We start from the raw sequence: 18,614 nt of genomic DNA, 5'->3' as shown, positions 1-18,614 counted from the left end.
CCCTCGAGTCTGCACCAGACTTTGGAAAGAGCACACTACGTAAGCCCACACCTCCACCCTCGTAACCCAGTAACCCTACCTAACCTTTTTGGACACTAAGGACAATTGATCATGGCCAATCCACCTAACCTGCACATCTTTGGACTGTGGGAGGAAACCGGAGCACCCGGAGGAAACCCATGCAGCCACGGGGAGAATGTGCAGACTCAGCACAGACGGAGAATCGCAAGTAAGCCGGGATTCAAACCCAGGTTCCTGGCACTGCAGGGCAACAATGCTAACCACTGTGCCTCCGTGGCGCCCTTGTTAAATTGTTTTAAATAAGTTGTGAGATCTCTATGCTCATGAAGGAGACAGAATCTCAACAGTATATAGGCCCACTATTCTACCCGTTGTACCTGTGCAGTGCTGTCCCAGTGTCCCGCTCTCTTTCCTGTTACCTGGCAAACATTTTCGTTTCAAATATTTATCCAACGTTCTTTTGAAAGTGACAATTGAACCTGTTTCCAGCATTCGTTCAGGGAGTGCGATCCAGATTGTAATGACTCAACGATGAATAAATATTCTCACCTCTCCTGGACATGTTGCCTATTATCCTTGCCCTCTGGTTACCGTCTGCCCTTGAAGCCACTTTGCTTGATTTGTTTATCTAAACCCCTAATTTTGAACACCCCAATTGAACCTCTTTGTAATGATGTGTGACAGGAGGAGGGAATGCCTCGCCAGCTTGAAGTTGTGGCTCTCTGAACAGCAATGATTCAGAAGCATGGACAATCCTGCCAGATGCAGAAATTGAAAATGCCCTCCTGTTATTTGCAACGTACAATGTTTGTTCCCAGAATGCTGTCACCGAGCCGGCTCAATGCCAGCAGCAGTGGTTGTAAATAAGCTTTAATATTCAAGGGCTCGTCTTAACTGCCTCATGCACTCAGCAGTGCTCCCCACACCTCTGCTGAGTCACCCAGTCTCTCTGCTGGGGACACAAATCACCCGTTATTTTACTATGTGAATCAGCTGGGTTCAGAATGTAATTGTGATTGAAGCGCAGAGCGTCTCCAGGTGCAACAGTTGGAAGAGGTGTGGAATTATACCGCATGTAGCTGAGGTGAATAACACAGACAGATTTAAGGGAAAGCAAAGGAGAAAGGAATAAAAGGACATGTAGACAGGGTAAGATGGAGGCGAGGAGAAAGCTCTTGTGGAGCATAAACACTGGCATGGATCAGTTGGGCCAAATGGTCTGTTTCTGTAGACTCAGTGTAATAAAGTTCACCCATATGGCCGATTGGGAATGGGGCGTGTGATCCTTTAACATCCCGTCTCCGCCCCATACCTGGATCATACCCCGTTTGTCCGATGCTCACGTGTGAGCTCATGATTACACAGTAACTCTCTGCTCGGAGGAATTTCTAATATGCCCAGGAAAGCATCTACTGTCCACTGCAGCTTGGCTAACACGAAGGATGATGGATGGTGCTTCTACCATTTAATTTTGCAAAGAAAGGCATTTTTCTTCAGTTGCGAAGGTCATGGAGGAACTCAGGGCTATAAATAAGGAACAGTGAGCATCGCAATCGAGCAGCTAATTAGTTTAAAACACTTTAATTTCTGATGTTAAAATGACCCTACAGCAATCTGAGTTAATATGGAGATGCGGTCACAAACCCGGTCCTCAGTCTCCATGGGTAAAATCAGCCAGACTCTCTGATCCTGATGGACATTCAGTGAAAAGTCACCAAGATGGGAGGACTAGGCACATTAATTGCAGGCCAATAACTGACTGATATATAGGACTGACTTTATCGGCTCAATCACCACAAACCTGCATTTTTACACTGCCTTCCTCAATATCAGGGCTTCTCAAAGTACTTTACAGCCAATTAAGTACTTTTAAAGGTTAATCACAGCTGTAATGTAGGAAAGGTAACAATAAATCCAAATACAGCAAGCTCCCACAACAGCAATGAAATAAATGACCAGATCATGTTCAAATGTTGCTCGAGGCATACATGAAAAAAATCCACTGTTCTCGCTTGAAACAGTGCCATAGGATTGTTATATCCACTGGAGAAGGCTGACAGGCAGCGTCAGTTTAATTTTGTACCTGAAGGTCAGCAGTTCTAACACTGCAGCACTCCCTCAGTACTGCAGTGGGAGGTTCAGCCTCAATTTAATTCCCAAACCCTCAAGGGGGCAACCTGGGCCCATGACTTTCTGATTCAGGGACAAGAGTGCTACAAGAGTGATCAGCAGATGAGTGATATCTGTGGCAACGCGGCAGGAGGGGCAAGGATGGTGGGGGTGGAAATGCTGATGTGGGGCAAGGACTACATTAAGAAATCTCTCCATGATCCATGAGTACTACACTCGTTCAGTAAGTGTTGTAACCCGCACGGAATGATCCACTACCCCGTAGAGCTTGCAGAATGAGAGCTCACCCCGATAATGGGGCGAGTGATCCTTCATTAAGGCAATGTGCCATTGTATAAATAGACAGTCAATCAAGCACTGACTAGAGATGGAGCTGTGTATATAGTTAACATGTGAAATAAAAATAAGGTGTTTTACTCTATACCTCGTTGCGGACTTTCGTTGCCCCTTACGAAACTGGCAACGAGGGTAAAGACCGGTTCGCTATTCACACTGCTGAGCCACCTTCCCAGATCTCTACAATACAGGTTGGAGATATGTTTTCTTCATTATGTCTTTTTGGTCGTTTGGACGTGTTCGATGCCCGGCTGGAAGGTTAGAATCAGTATGCATAGATGATGCGGTACTTTTTCCGTGCCGATAATATCATAGAGAACGACCGCCAGGTAGCCATTTTGCTTACTGCCTGTGGCCCATACGTTCGGAGTGATACGGAGCCTTACCTAACCAGCGGCCCCAGACACTAAAACATTTGATGAGCTTGTGGAGCAATATTTTAACCCAACCCCGTAGGTAATCGTGCAGTTTATTACCTCTGAAAGAATTCCAGGTGAGTCAATCACCGAGTTTTATCAAGGCTGCGAAAAATTGCTGAGTTCTGTGCATATGGCACTGTCTTATCAGAAATGCGATTGAATCGCTTGGTTTGTGGAATAAACAATGCGGCCTGGCAGAAGCAGCTGCTGGCTGAGCCTTCCCTCACTCTGCAACAGGCCATCCAGATTGCGCTGTGAGTGCCGATCGAGGACTGCAGGAAATCCCAGGCATGGAGGTGAACGGCTTAGGGCATGCCCCCTCCCGTCCCACTGCTTTTCCCTGGGCCGAACATCATAAAGGCTCGGCCCAGTGGCCAATGATCAAGCTGTCCTGGCGGGAGACTTCCCCGGAGACCACAGAGGGGAAGCCAGGTCATTGTGGGGTTTGATTTTGATGTGAGCCCAGGCTACGGGTGAAGCAGAGATCTGGACACCCTGGTAGGAGCCGCTGCCAGCCCAAGGCCCATACTTTCCGCTTGAATGAGCCAGAGAAGGAGGACTGCATGCAGTTGCATTGTGTAGCAGCAGACTCCCCCCCCCCCCCAATTCCCGAGTGGCCCCCATTAAGGTTGCGGTACGTGTGAATAGACACTCGCTCGACATGGGAGTTGTACATCGAAGCAGCAGTCTCCGGGATCGGTCAGTGAACAATCAAGACCCTGGATTTGGCGAGTACCCAGACCAAACTGGGTACGTACACAGGAGAACCGTTTGATATTGCGGGTACTACAATGACTTCGTGGTTTATGGGCATTCCTCCTGCTCATCGTGGGAAAAGGCCACGGGCCCAGCTTGTTGGGCCGTGACTGGCTGCGTCACCTACAGCTGCGGCACAGTCTTCAGACACATTCCGGTGGGTTGGCTGAGCTGGGCAAGTACCCAGAGGTGTTCCAACCCAGTTGGGGGAAGTTAAAAGGGGCCATGGCCCGCACACAGGTCGACCCGGAAGCCCCACCTCGATATTTCCAGGTATGCCCGGTTCCCTATGCCTTGCTTGAAAAGGTGGAGACAGAGCTCAGTCGGTTGGAGTCCTTGGATATGATAAAGCCCGTCCGTTTCTCTGATAGGGCAGTGCCGGTGGTACCTGTCATGAAGCCGGACAAAATGGTTTGTCTATGCGGAGACTGCTCGTCAACAGTCATCACGGCTTCGCAGTTGGACCGCTACCCCATGCCCTGCATTGAGATCTCTACGCAAAGCTTTGTGTTCAGAAATTTGACATGAGCCAGGCCTATTTGCAGCTGCAGGTGGATCCTGCCTCTCCCAAGTATGTCACCATCAACACACACCAGGCATATACTCGTATACATAGCTGCCTTCCGGAGTGTCCTCTGCCTGTGCTATTATTCAGTAAGTTATGGAGGCCATCCTGAGGGAGCTCTCATGTGCGGCTGATTATTTGGATGATGTGTTGGTCACGGGTGCCACCAAGAAAGAGCACTTGGGTAAGTTGGAGGCTGCGTGGAAAGAGTTTGCTGAAGCTGGTGTCCGCCTACAGTGAGCCAAGTGCATGTTTCATGTGCAGGAAATAGTCTATATCCCGGCCATTGGGTGGATCGCGAAGATCTCCACCCCGTCGCAGAGAAGGTGCGTGCCACCAAAAATGCCCCAACCCCAATGACTGCCTCGCACCGTCGATCATTCCTTGGTGTCGTAAATTATTATGGAAGAGTTCTCTCCAACTTGATTATCATATTTGCTCCCTTGCACCTCCTCAGCAAAAGGATCACAAATGGGCTTGGGGCCGGCTGCAGGAAACAGCTGTTCGGCAGCTGAAAGGACAGTTGTAGTCTTCCAGTTTACTCACCCATTATGATCCCACCAAGCCCTTTGTACCATATGCGACCATTCCCCCCTTCATATTGGGGCTATTCTGTCCCACCGAATGGAGGACAGAAGGGAATGGTCGATACATTTTGCCTCCATACTTTGGCTGCAACAAAAATAAAGTACGCGCAGATAGAGGAGGTAGGCCCTGGCGGCGCTGTTCACTGTGAAATGCTTTCATTAGTATTTCTACGGCCACCGTTCTGCACTAGTTTCGGATTGTAAACCTTTACTCGGACTTTTCAGGGGATAAAGCAATTCCGCCCATTGCTTCCGCGTACATCCAGCGCCGTGCCCTAACGTTTGTTGTTTACAAGTATTCTTTTGAGCATGGGCCGGGTACTCAAGTTGCAAATTCAGACGCTCTGAGCCAGTTGCCTTTAATCGACAGGCCCTTGTCGACCCCACGACGGCCAAATTGGTGGTGACCCTGAATTTCATGTACTCTTTGCCTGTCACGGCATCACAGATACGTAAATGGGCCCTGATGGACCCGATTCTCTCCAAGGTTCGGCACGTGGTCATATATGGGGGACAGCAATTCAAGGCGAGTTGAAGGCATTTTCCTCGAAACTGTTTGAATTTATATTGAGGTTGATATCCTGCTGTGGGGTAGGGCATAGTCGTTCCAGAAAAGAGGCAAGAGTTAATTCTGAAAGACCTCCACAATTACATCCAGGCGTGTCCAAGCTGACATGCAGTTACGTATGGTGGCCAGGCTTGTTGCTGAAAACGGCACTCCTTTCACGGGTGAGGAATTCTCCGGGTTTCTGAAGGCAAATTGGGTGCGGCATGTTCGTACCGCCCCGTACCACTCAATTTCGAATGGTTTAGTGGAGCGAGTGGTGCAATGTGGCCTTAAGAAGCAGTCGTCGGGATCGATGGACACTGGGCTGACTCGTTTCTTGTTTAGCTGCAGGATCACTCCACACGCAGTGACTGGGGTGGCCCCCACGGAATTGTTGAAGCGCCGGGCACTTCGTACTTGCCTTAGCATGGTTTTTCCAGACATGGGTACGAAGGTACAACACAATTAGGAGCAGCAAGGGCGTTGCCCCTATCGACATCGACCTTCTAGGCATTTTGTACCAGGTGACTCGGTATTTGAAACTAGCTCTCCAGCGTTATCCTCCGCCAAACGGTCATAATTAAAAAGCACCTCAACAATCTTCGGTCCAGGAGACCGCTTCTTCGGCAAGTTCCTCGTCCTCGGAAACTTCTGCCAAACCGCATCTCCTACAAGCTCGGCCTCGCCTCATCTTCAAAGACCTCTTCCAGAGCCGCATCTGCGGATCTGAATGGGTCCCAAGGGGGTCAGCACAGCGAGATAACTGAGGTCGTCGACTCGGACTGAAATGGGGAACCTTCGGATCCACAACCTCTGGAACTGCAGCTATCATGGTGTCTGTGCCGGCGTTCGCCCTGGAGATATATGCCGCCCGATGCCCAGCCAAGCATCAAGAGGGATCCGTTGCCTCCCACACCACGGTGGGGAGGTGGGAGGAGATATAACCCGCACAGTGTTTACGAGGGAGGTGTGATCCACTATCCCATTGAGCTGGCAGAATACGAGCTCCCCTGGTAAGGGGGCGGGAGACCCTTAACTTAGGCAATGTGCCTTTGTATAGAGTCGGCCAGTCAGGCACCGACTTGAGAAGACGCAATAGGCAACTACCACAGCTGTGTTTAGAGTTAATGTGTTAAATAAAAATAAGTCAGGGCAGCGCGGTGGCACAGTGGTTAGCACTGCTGCCTCACTGCGCTGAGGACCCGGGTTCGATCCCGGCTCTGGGTCACTGTCCGTGTGGAGTTTGAACATTCTCCCCATGTCTGTGTGGGTTTCAGCCCCACAACCCAATAGATGTGCAGGGTAGGTGGATTGAACACACTAAATTGCCCCTTAATTGGAAATATTGAATCGGGTACTCTAAATTTATTTTTTTTAAAGTAAGTTGTTTTTCTCTACAACTGGTTGGAAACTCCTTTCGTTGCCCCTTACAAAAGTACCATATACAGCATCCACAATTTCCAAATTTGACGCCACTTCTTGCTCAGAATCTGACCAGCACCCAATCCTCAATCCTGGATCCTTTCTGATCTGTCTTCTCAGTACAGCCACCCGTCATCCTACCACCCTCATCCAAACCACCCCCACCCTCATCCATCCCATCCCCACCCTAAATCTGACCCCCATCCAAGCTTCATCCATCACATCACTCCCTGAGCTTTACCCCCATCCCCATGCATCTCACTACACCCTTATCCATCCCACCCCAACCCTCGCCCTCAGCCATACCATCCTCAACTCATGGGTGAACAAGACAATAGTGAAATGGCAGAACTCCAGCAAATATTTGGAAATATTAAAGTATGGAATTTCTGCCTGTGGATGGCCAACCAATGTTCTGTCCAGTAAAGCTTCCTAAAGCGTATTCTTCTGATCCCAGCCTCAGACCATGCTACCTGAGAAGGTACAACAGGGCACTTACCTGACCAGAGCTCACGCCAGGTATAATGCAACCGTACTCGACACTTCTTCTGATAACAGATAAGCTTGTGAACTATCTGAACGCACCGCCTGCAAACAGAAAATGGAGGAAGTATTACACTAATAACAAAAATATTTTAAAAAAGAGTTAACAAAGTGAGCGTCGGTCCTATAGAACTTGAGTCTGGAGAATTGATAATGGAAAACAAAGAGACGGTAGATGAATTGAACAAGTATTTTGCATAAAGCTTCAGTATAGGAAATATAAAACATCCCAGAATCAGCTGTAAATCGGAAATGGAGGGGAGGGAAGACCTCAGGAAAATTTCAGCCACCAGAAAAGTGGTACTGAGTAAATTGTTGGAGCTGTGGGCTGACAAGAGCCCTCGCACTGATGGACTTTATCCAAGTCTTAAAATAAGTGGATAGTGAGAGATATTGATGCGTTGGTTTTAATTTTCCAAAATTCACTAGATTCGGGGAAGGTCCCATTTGATTGGAAGCTAGCAAATGTAACTCCATTATTGAAAAAAGGAGGGAGACTGAAAATAGGGTGTGATAGGCTGGTTAGCCTGATCTATCATAGGGAAAATGTTACAAACTGTTGTTAAAAAAATTATAGTAGGTCACTTGGATAAGGTCATGATAATCAGGCAGAGTCAACATGGTTTTGTGAAAGGGAAATCATGTTTAACCAAATTGCTGGACTTCTTTGAAGAAATAACGTGCTATGAATAAAGAGGAACAGGTGGATGTACTGTACTTAGATCTCCAGAAGGCATTTGATAAAATGGCACATCAAAGGCTATTGCGTAAAAGTTCTTGTACAGGGGGTAACATATTGGTACAGATAAGATTGACTAGCTAAGTTGGCATAAATGAGTTTTCTTCAGGTTGGCAACATGTAGCAGGTTGTGTGCCACAGGGATCAGTGCTGGGCCCTCAACTGTTTCCAACTTATATAAAAGACTTGGATGAAGGGATGAATCGGTTGAAGGGATGGATGGGATGAAGGGATGAATGGGATGAACGGATGAATGGGATGGTTACCAAATTTGCTGATGAGACAAATATAGGTAGAAAAGTAAGTTGTGAATAGTATATCGGGAGGCTACAAAAATATATAGATACTTTGAGTGAGTGAATATCTGGCAAATTGAGTATAATGTGGGAAAATATGAAATTGTCTATTTTGGCAGGAAGAATAAGAAAAGGCACATTATCAAAATAGGGAGATATTGCAAAACTCTGAGGTGCAAAGGAATCTGGGTGTTCTAAGTGCATAAATCACAAAGTGCTAGCATGCAGGTGCAGCAAGTATTTAGGAAAGTTACATAGAAATATAGAAACACAGAAAATAGGAACAGGAGTAGGCCATTCGACCCTTCAAGCCTGTTCCGCCATTCTTTCAGGTTATAGTTGATTTTCCAATTGTTCCCGCTTTCCCCCAAATCCTTTGATCACTTACGCCCCAAGAGCTATATCTAATTCTTTCTTTTTAAAAAAAAATATTTTATTGAAGCATTTGTAATTTTCACAATTTAACACATTGACATTTCTAAAACAACCGCGCGGGTCGACGCACAAAATGCCCCATAAAATAACAACACACAATAAACCACGTCCCCCACTTCTCCCGCCCTATCCCCAATCACCCATATACTAAATTCCCTGTCTTTATTTAACATTACCAGGCCTCCTATTTTCCTCCCCCCCTCCATCCCTTTTTCCCTTTCCCCCCCTTGCCGCTGACGTTCAGTTTTTGTTAAAGAAATCGATGAACTTCTGGCAACTCCGGGCAAATCCATGTCTTGATCCTCTTAAAGCAAACTTGATTTTCTCCAGACTGAGAAACTCGACCATATCGCTGACCGACACTCCTGATTTCGAGGCTCCGAGTCCCTTCATCTCAGCAAGATCCGTCTCCGGGCCACCAGGGAGGAGAAGGCCAGAATATCGGCCTCGGATATTCCGACACCCCAAATATTGTTAATTCCGGACTCAGAGTTACCCTGCCTTCCAGGACTTCCGACGTAACATTCGCAAATCCCTGCCAGAATTCTCAGTTTTGGACATGCCCAAAACATATGAACATGGTTGGCCGGGCTACCCCCACACCGCCCACATCTGTCCTCCACCTCCTTGAAGAACCTATTCAACCTAATCAGGGCTACCATTATATGGGCCCTGTGGACTACCTAGAACTGAATCAAGCCGAGTCTAGCACAGGACGAGGATGCATTTACCCTTTTCAAGGCTTTTTCCCACAGTTCAGTTTCCAGCTCCCCTCCCAACTCCTCGTCCCACTTCCTCTTCACCTCTCTGATAGGAGCCCCTTCCCACTCTAACAATTCACTGTATATGTCCAAAACCTTCCCACCTCCAACCCGTTTTTGACAGCACTTTATCCTGTAGTCCCCTCAGGGGGAGGCGAGGGAAGCTTGGGACCTGTCTCTGTACAAAGTCCCGCACTTGAAGATACCGAAACCCGTACCCTCCTGGCAAGTCAAATTCCTCCTCTAACGTCTCCAAGGTCGGGAAGTCCTCCTGGATGAATAGATCCCCAAACCTCTCAATCCCTGCTTCCTGCCATACCTTAAAGCCCCCATCCAGCCCATCCCCCCGGGACAAACCGGTGATTGTCACAGATCGGTGACCACACTGATGCCCCCTCCAGTCCCATATGCTGCCTCCATTGCCCCCACACACTCAGGGCTGCCACCAACACAGGACTTGTAGAGTACCGAGGTGGTGAGAGCGGCAGGGGCACCATCAGTAAAGCCTCCAGACTCGTACCTTTTCAGGATGCTGCCTCCATCCGCTGCCAGACCGACTCCTCCCCCACTACCCAGTTCCTGGCCATCGATATGTTGGCAGCCCAGTAATAGTTAATAAAGCTTGGGAGAGCCAATCCCCTCTCCCCCCCCGGGCCCATTCCAGGAGTACCCTCTTTATTCTCGGGGTTTTACCCGCCCATATAAACCTCGATATTGCCACATTAATACTTCTGAAAAAAGCCTTTGGGACAAAAATCGGAATGACAGTCATCTTCACTGTCTGAACCCTCCCCGCCAGCGGGAGCATGTCCCATCTACAAAAATCCCTTCTCATTTGATCCACTGCTTTGCCCAAATTTAACTTGTGAAGCTGCCCCCAATCCTTGGCCACTTGAATCCCCAGATACCTAAAACTCTTCCCAACCACTTTCAAAGGTAGCTCCTTCAGCCTCCTTTCCTGCCCCCGTGCCTGAATCACGAACATCTCGCTTTTTCCCATATTTAACTTATAGCCTGAAAACCACCCAAATTCTCCTAATACCTCCATGATATCTAGCTCTTTCCTGAAAACATTAAATGTTTTGGCCTTAACCGCTCTCCGTGATAGAGAATTCCACAGGCTCACCACTCTCTGCGTGAAGAAATTTCTCCTCATCTCTGTTATAAATTGTCTACCCCGTATCCTCAGACTGTGACCCCTGGTTCTGGACACCCCCACCATCGGGAATATCCTTCTTGCATCTACCATCTTCCCTCTCATTCTTCTGAACTCCAACGAATACAATCCTAACCGACTGAATCTCTCCTCTTCCTGCCATCCCAGGATTCAGCCTGGTAAACCTTCTCTGCACTCCCTCGAGAGCAAGAACATCCTTCCTCAAGTAAGGAGGCCAAAACTGCACAGAATATTCCAGGTCTGGTCTCACCAGGGCCCTGTAAAATTGCAACAAAACATCCCTGCTGCTATACTCGACTCCTATCGTTACGAAGAACAACTATGCCTCCTTTACTGCCTGCTGCACTGAGGGGCTGGTTTAGCACACTGGGCTAAATGGCTGGCTTTTAAAGCAGACCAAGGCAGGCCAACAGCACGGTTCAATTCCCGTACTAGCCTCCCCGAACAGGCACCGGAATGTGGCGACTAGGGGCTTTTCACAGTAACTTCATTGAAGCCTACTCGTGACAATAAGCCATTTTCATTTTTTTCATTTCACCTGCATGCTTACTTTCAGCAACTGGAGTACGAGGACATCCAGGTCTCGTTGCACATTCCCCTCTCACTCTAGAGCAATGCAGATAATAATCTGTCTTCCTGTTCTTGCTACTGAAGTAGCTAACCTCTCATTTATCAAGATAATACTGCACCTGGCTTGGATTTGCCTACTCACTCAGCCTGTCCATATCCCACTGAAGCATCTCTGCATTCTGCTCACAGTTAACCCTGCCACCTAGCTTTGTATCATCTTCAAATTTTGGAATATTACATTTAGTTCCCCCATCAAAATCGTTGATACACATTGTAAATAGCTAGCATGGATGCCTGTGGTACACCATTAGTCACTGTCTGCCACTTGGAAAAAGATCCGTTTAGTCCTTCTCTTTGTTTCATGTCTGCCAACCAGTTTTCTATCCATCTCAATATACGACCCCTGATCCCATGCTATTTAATTTTACACACTAATCTCGTTTGTCAAAAGCTTTCTGAAAATCCAAATAAACCAGATCTACTGGGTCCCCCTCATCAACTCTACTAGATCTCTCCTTGAAGAATTCCAGTAGTTTTGTTAAGCATGGTTTCCCATTCATAAATCCATGCTGCCTCTGTCCGATCCTGCCATTCCAAGTGCTCTGCTATATAATCTTTCATAACGTACTTCAGCATTTTCCCCACTAACGGTGTCTGGCTTACTGGCCTATAATTCCGTTTCTCTCTCCCTCCCTTTTTAAATAGTGGGATTATATTAGCTATCCCCCAATCTGCAGGAACTGTTCCAGAGTCTATAGAATCGAGGAAGATGACCACAAATGCATCCACTATTTCTAGGGCCACTTCCTTCCTTCAGTAGTCCGTAGATTATCCCACGGTCCTTGGGATTTATCAACCTTCAATCCCATCAATTTTCCCAGCACCATTTCCCTATGAGTACTTATTTTCTTCAGTTCCTCCGTCTTGCTAAACCCAGTGTTTCCCCACATTTCTGGTATGTTATTTGTGTCCTCCTTTATGAAGACAAAACCAAAGGATATATTTAGTTGGTCAGCCATTTCTTTGGTCCCCATTATAAATTCCCGTTTTTGACTGTAAGGGGCCTACATTTGTCTTCACCAATCTTTTTCTCTTCTCGTTACAGTCAGTTTTTATGATCCCTGCAAGCTTACATTCATACTTTACAGTCCCCTTAACTAATCCCTTTGTCCTTCTTTGCTGAATTCGAACTATTCCCCATCCTCAGGTCTGCTGTTTTTTCTGGCCAATGTGTATGCCTCTTCCTTGGATACAGGAACAGGAGTAGGTCCATTCCGCCCCTTTAGCCTATCCCGCCATTCAATCAGGTCATGGCTGATGATCTGAGACCTAACCCCATGTACCTGCCTGTGGCCGATGACGCTTAACATCTTTGCTTAACAAAAATCTATCTATCTCAGATTTAAAATTCACTACTGATCTCGCTTCAACTGCAGTTTGTGGAGGGAGTTCCAAATCTCTGCCACCCTTTGAGTGTAGAAGTGCTTCCTCTAACATCTCTCCTGAATGATGTGCCCCTAATTTTTAGACTGTGTTCCCTTAGTTTTAGAACCCCCAACCAGTGGAAATAGTTTATCTTTATCCACTCTGTCTTTCCCTGGTTTCCTTCTCGGCCATGGTTTGGCCACCTTTCCTGTTATATTTTGCACCAGACAGGAATAAATAATTGCTGCAGTTCACCCATGCACTCTTTGAATGTTTGCCATTGCCTATCCACCATCACCCCTTGAGGTACGGGCAGCACGGTGGCACAGCGATTAGCCCTGTTGCCTCACGGCGCTGAGGACCCAGGTTCGATCCCGGCTCTGGGTCACTGACGGCGTGGAGCTTGCACATTCTTCCAGTGTCTACGTGGGTCTCACCCCCACAACCCAAAAAGATGTGCAGAATAGTTGGATTGGCCGCGCTACACTACCCCTTAATTGGGAAAAAAGAATTGCATACTTTAAATTTAAAAAAAGAAAAATTGGTGTCCAGGGGGCAGAGTCTGACAGGGGTGACAAGGGGTGGCAAGTGGCAGGATCCCGGGTTCAATTCTGACCTTGGTCGACTGGCCGTGTCAAGTTTGCACTCCCCCGAGTCTGCGTGGGTTTCCTCCGGGTGCTCCGGTTTCCTCCCACCGTGCAGGTTAGGTGGATTGGCCATGATAAATTGTCCCTTAGTGTCCAAAGGTTAGGTGGGATTACAGGCAGGAGAGTGGGCCTAGGTAGGGTGCTCTGTCAGAGGGTTGGTGCAGACTTGATGGGCTGATTCGCCTTCTACTGCACTGTAGGGATGCTGTGAAGGACAAAAGCTTTGTTTTTCCCAATACTTTATCTCCAGGAGATTGCAACTCACCCAGAACGGATGTCAGACAATTCGACTGAAAAGTAAGGAGTCAAAAAAGATGGTTATGAGGAAGAGCTGGGAGTCTGAAATATAAACATCAGAAAAACTGGATCTACCCAGTGGATCTACGAGCATCAGAAAGGACCCAAAATGTTAATTCTATTTCTCTCTCCAAACAGCTGCCCGACCTGTTGACTATTTCCAGTATTTCTGTTTCGGATATGCAGGATCTGCAGGAAGAGCTGCTGTGTCGTCAGCATCAATGCACAAGCCGACCCCTTATCAACAATTATATCATCAAGAGGCAGGAAATAAATAAGATTGTAGCAGAGGGCCAAAGAGGAGCTCAGGAGGTCATTGCCCCAGTAAGATCGTTTTCTTAAAAAAATCTTTATTAGTGCCACAAGTAGGCTTACATTAACACTGCAATGAAGTTACTGTGAAAAGCCCCTAGTCGCCACACTCCGGCACCTGTTCGGGTAAACAGAGAGAGAATTCAGAATGTCCAATTCACCTAACAGCACGACTTTCGGGACTTGTGGGAGGAAACCGGAGCACCCGGAGAAAACCCACGCAGACACGGGGAGAACGCGCAGACTCCGCACAGACAGTGACCCAAGCAGGGACTCAACCCTGGCGCTGTGAAGCAACAGTGCTACCCACTGTGCTACTAGATGCTATGCAAAGCTGGGTGTTAGATTTGAGGGATTCAAATGAAGCTGAATGAAAGATGAGCAGAGGTTTGGAGGCATCAACATGTTCAAGGAGTTTGGCTCAACATCTGAAGAGAGGGAAGGAACCATTTACCATGTTAGGGAGCATGAGAGTTAGAAAGAAAAATGTGGTGGTCAACAGTTTACTGAGATTGGGTGAAGGGAGAGGAAGGTGGCTCTCAGGGTCAAAATAAGCTCTGATATTATACAAAGGGAAATTGGGAGAAAAAGCAGATTAAGGTTCTGGTTCAACACTCGGGCAGTGAGGGGACAATTTTTGGGAGATAATCAGCGGGATTCTCCGACCCCCCCGCCGGGTCAGCGAATCCCCGGGGGGGGGGGGTATTCTCCGGTGCCAGTTTTCAGGCTGGGGTGCGGATCACGCCACGCCGGTCGGGGGCCGTTGGCAGTGGCCCCCCCCGGCAAGTCTCCGGGCCCCAATGGGCCAAGCGGCCGTCCGTTTCTGGCCAGTCCGCTGGCGTGAAATGGGCATGGTCCCACATGGCGGGACCTGGCTGGTAGGCCGGCTGGTGCGGTCCACGGGATGGCACGGGAGGATCCAACCTCGGGGAAGGCCCCCACGGTGTCCTGGCCATGGGGGCACTCCTTCCTTCCGCGCTGGCCTCCAACATGGCAGGCACGGAGAAGACACCCCCAGTCTGCGCCTGCGCGGAACCATGTCGGCGGTTCTGAGCATGTGCTAACTCGCACAGGCCCTTCAGCACCTAGCCCCTGGAAGTGCGGAGGATTCCACAACTTCCGGTTAGCCCGACGCCGGAGGGGTTCGCGCTATATTTTTACGCTGGTGTCGGGCCATTTGGGGGATTCGGGAGAATCCCGCCCAATGTGTCTAAATGCAATGATAAAAAACACCCCACAGGAGATGAACAGCTGCAGAACTATTGTGGTGATAATAAGTGTATTAAAGAGTCATGTTGTGCTCAATAATGCTCACATGCATTTGAGCGATCCAGACTATAATTAATCCACTCCCAAGGGATCGAACAAATGTCATCAATGGTACTCTCACAGCTCGTCCTCACCAAGTGCACTGTGCCATTTGGGTAGCTGACCACACACAAACAGAAGGAGCTTTCAGGATGGCTGGTTACAGAAGCAGAACTCATCAGTCACATTTTCTGCATCTTGATCATCAGCCAGAGACTCCAGAGGGCTGTTGAGACGTTCCCCATTAACTGCCTCCCAATGTTTACCGTTAGCCTGGGCAGAATGTTTGGGGAGTGACCTCTTACAAGCAGGAGGGCTAAATGTTTTGGGGGAGGTGCAATAAAGAAATGATGTTCAACTTACATGTAAAGGTCCATGGGGAACTCCTTCATCATGTGTGTGACCATAAATTCCACCATTAGATCTGAAAAACAGTGAGTTAAGCTTTGAAATGTCATAAGAGTTTTACAGCACAGAAAGAGGCCTTTCAGCCCACTGTGTCTGCATCGCTATCAAACATCCATCTATCCTAATCCCATTTTCCAGCACCTGGTCCGTAACGTTTTGTGCTGTGGCATTTTACGTGCCCGTCTAAATGCTTCTAAAATGTTGTGAGGGACACCCACAATGTTACCCGCCTGGATCCCCTGTCTAAGCTCATCTGTTGCTGAATCCCTCATCGTGTTCCTGTTCCTTCCAGGCAGGACTATTCCAATGCTCGCCTGGCTGGTCTCCCACCTTCCACACTCCAGAAGCTGGAGTTTATCAAACATTCTGCTGCCTACATTCTAACTTGCACCAAGTCTCATTCACTCATCGCCCATGTTTCTGGGTAAGCATTGATCTATCTCCAAAGTTCTACTGGCTCGAAACGTTAACTCTACTTCTCACTTCACAGATGCTGTCAGACCTGAGTCTTTCCGTCATTTTCTGTTGAGATTTAAAGCATCTGCAGCATTTCGCTTTTATTCAACATTTCCTTCCGTTTTCAAATCCTTCCGTGATCTTTCTCTATCCTATCTCTCTAACCTCCTCCGGCTCTAAAAACACTCAAATATCTGAGCACCATTAACTCTGGCCTCTTGTAACATCCCCGAGGCTCTTGAACATCCCCGATTTTGATCACTCCACCAGTGGCAGACGTGCCTTCAGCTTCCTGGGCCTCAAGCTTTCTCAACCTCTTCTCTGAACCTCTTCATCTCTTCTTTTGAGATGCGCCTTCAGACCTACAATTTTTTTAAAATCCGGTTATGTTCTGCACTCTCGGGACAAAATAACATGAAGTTGTAGCCCGTTGGGATGAACACGAATAACAACGCAGGTTTACTGAGTAGCTGTTAACTCTGCAAGGTTCGATTTAGACTAAGCAAAGCCCGCGAAGCAGCAAATGAGGTCACTAACTATACACATGACTAGACTATTAAAGTGACCATGTGAAAAATGAAATGAAAATCGCTTATTGTCACAAGTAGGTTTCAATGAAGTTACTGTGAAAATCCCCTAGTCGCCACATTCCGGCGCCTGTCCGGGGAGGCTGGTAACAACACAACAACCACCCTAAATATATAACATATCTCCCCCTTTCTTTTTAAGGTCCTAGAACAACAGCTAACCATGGTACTTTTACATAGGGGATGGTTTAGCACACTGGGCTAAATCGCTGGCTTTTAAAGCAGACCAAGGCAGGTCAGCAGCACGGTTCAATTCCCGTACCAGCCTCCCCGAACAGGTGCCGGAATGTGGCGACTAGGGGCTTTTCACAATAACTTAATTTGAAGCCTACTTGCGACAATAAGCGATTTTCATTTAATTTCATTTCACATAGTCATCAAAACATATATACAAGGGCAGGCAATGAATCATTACACAATAATAATAGTTAATAGGAAAGACGATCTGGGAGTTGTCTATTCTTCGCTGGTCACCCTGCGCACTTCAGGGATTTGGTGGTTCTTGACCTTCGAGGTATACTCCGAGTCTTCAGAATATGTTTCTACTCTTCCACAGAAGGAAGGCTAGTAGCAGCAAGGGTTTCTTCAACAATCTCGGTTTCTGCCGATTGACCAGAAGTCACAGTCACATGACCTGGTGGAATGGATGGAGGTTCATCCTGAGGTAGTTCTGGCACACACAGTATTGGAACATTGATGCGAGTAGCTAACAGTTGATCAGCCTGTCGTCTCCACACTAGCTCATCTTCATTTTATACTGCGGAGGAGACGGAGCCAATACAGATGCGGGAACCCACTTCTCGCTGGTTGTATAGCTGTGCCCAAAACTTTCTCTCCTTGTTTAAACAAGCTTCTTTTGAGGCTTATATATTGATAGAAGCATGCGAAAAGTACAATTCAGCAGACCACCAAGCTCAACGAATCTGTGCCGATTCTTTTAAAGAAAAGCCGCTCTCCCTTTCCCCAGAAGTGTTTATCATTTCCCTTTTGAAAGCTGCTATTGAATCTGTAACAATCAGCCTGTCAGAATTTGCTTTCCAAATCCTATTCACTAGCTGTGTTAAAAAATGTTTCCCCATGTTGCCTCTGATTCTTTTGCCAATCACATCAAGTCTATATACCCTTTGGTTTTGACTTTTCAGCCACTGGGAACAGTTCCTCTGTATCTAGTCCATCTAAATACAAAACAAATAGTTCACCTAGCTCAGGTCATGTTGCTGTATCTACTGCTGTCTGATAAGGTGCTACATGAATAGAATGCTTTCTTTTTTCTTTACTTTTTAATACAGCAGAAACAAGAGACCATAAACTACTGCTGTGAGTTCAAGAACCTTCAGAGGTTCAGACTGTGCAGACCCTTACTGAAGTTTGGACACCAGCAAACATGACTCTCTATGATTCTAGCACCAAATCTTCCATCTCTTTAAAAGGGAAAAATATGTGCCACGATTCTTTGTCATCACCTCTTATCTTATTAACAATGTTGAGATAATGTTCTGATACAGCCATTTGCAAAGTCTTAAAATCACACTCCGATCACAATCCACACAAGGAACCTGGAAAGGCATCAATTGTTTTCATTTCATTCCTGATTAACAGAAGAGTTGCTGTACTGGGGTGGCTGTGATACGAAATCCTGAAAATCCAATTAATAAAAGTATCAGAAAAGAGAAGGGGGGGGGGGGAGCAACGTGATTAATAAGGGCTCCAATCAAATGTCAGAGCTGATAGCTCAAGACCCGACCCCCAACCAGTCTGCACGGAGTTAGATGATACCAGAAAGGGATGATAGAATAGTTACAGCACAGGAGGAAGCCATTTAGCCGTTCAAGTCCTTTCCTGCTCTTTGCAAGAGCAACGTAACTAGTCT

At 47.3% G+C, this 18,614-nt stretch overlaps 1 protein-coding gene across 1 annotated transcript in view; it reads right to left on the bottom strand.

The window, feature by feature from the left end:
• The window catches only part of armh3 (armadillo like helical domain containing 3), a 174,433-nt gene that overhangs the window by 72,858 nt on the left and 82,961 nt on the right, over positions 1-18,614 (bottom strand). Inside the window, exons 19-20 of the mRNA XM_038821510.1 lie at positions 15,657-15,717; positions 7,283-7,371 (exon numbers count right to left, since the gene is read on the bottom strand). Coding sequence (XP_038677438.1) covers positions 7,283-7,371; positions 15,657-15,717 — 150 coding nt within the window. The remainder of the gene's footprint in view (positions 1-7,282; positions 7,372-15,656; positions 15,718-18,614) is intronic.

Source organism: Scyliorhinus canicula, chromosome 16 (genome assembly GCF_902713615.1).
Source record: "Scyliorhinus canicula chromosome 16, sScyCan1.1, whole genome shotgun sequence".
NCBI lineage: Eukaryota > Metazoa > Chordata > Chondrichthyes > Carcharhiniformes > Scyliorhinidae > Scyliorhinus > Scyliorhinus canicula.
This window is presented reverse-complemented; position numbering and strand designations above follow the sequence as displayed.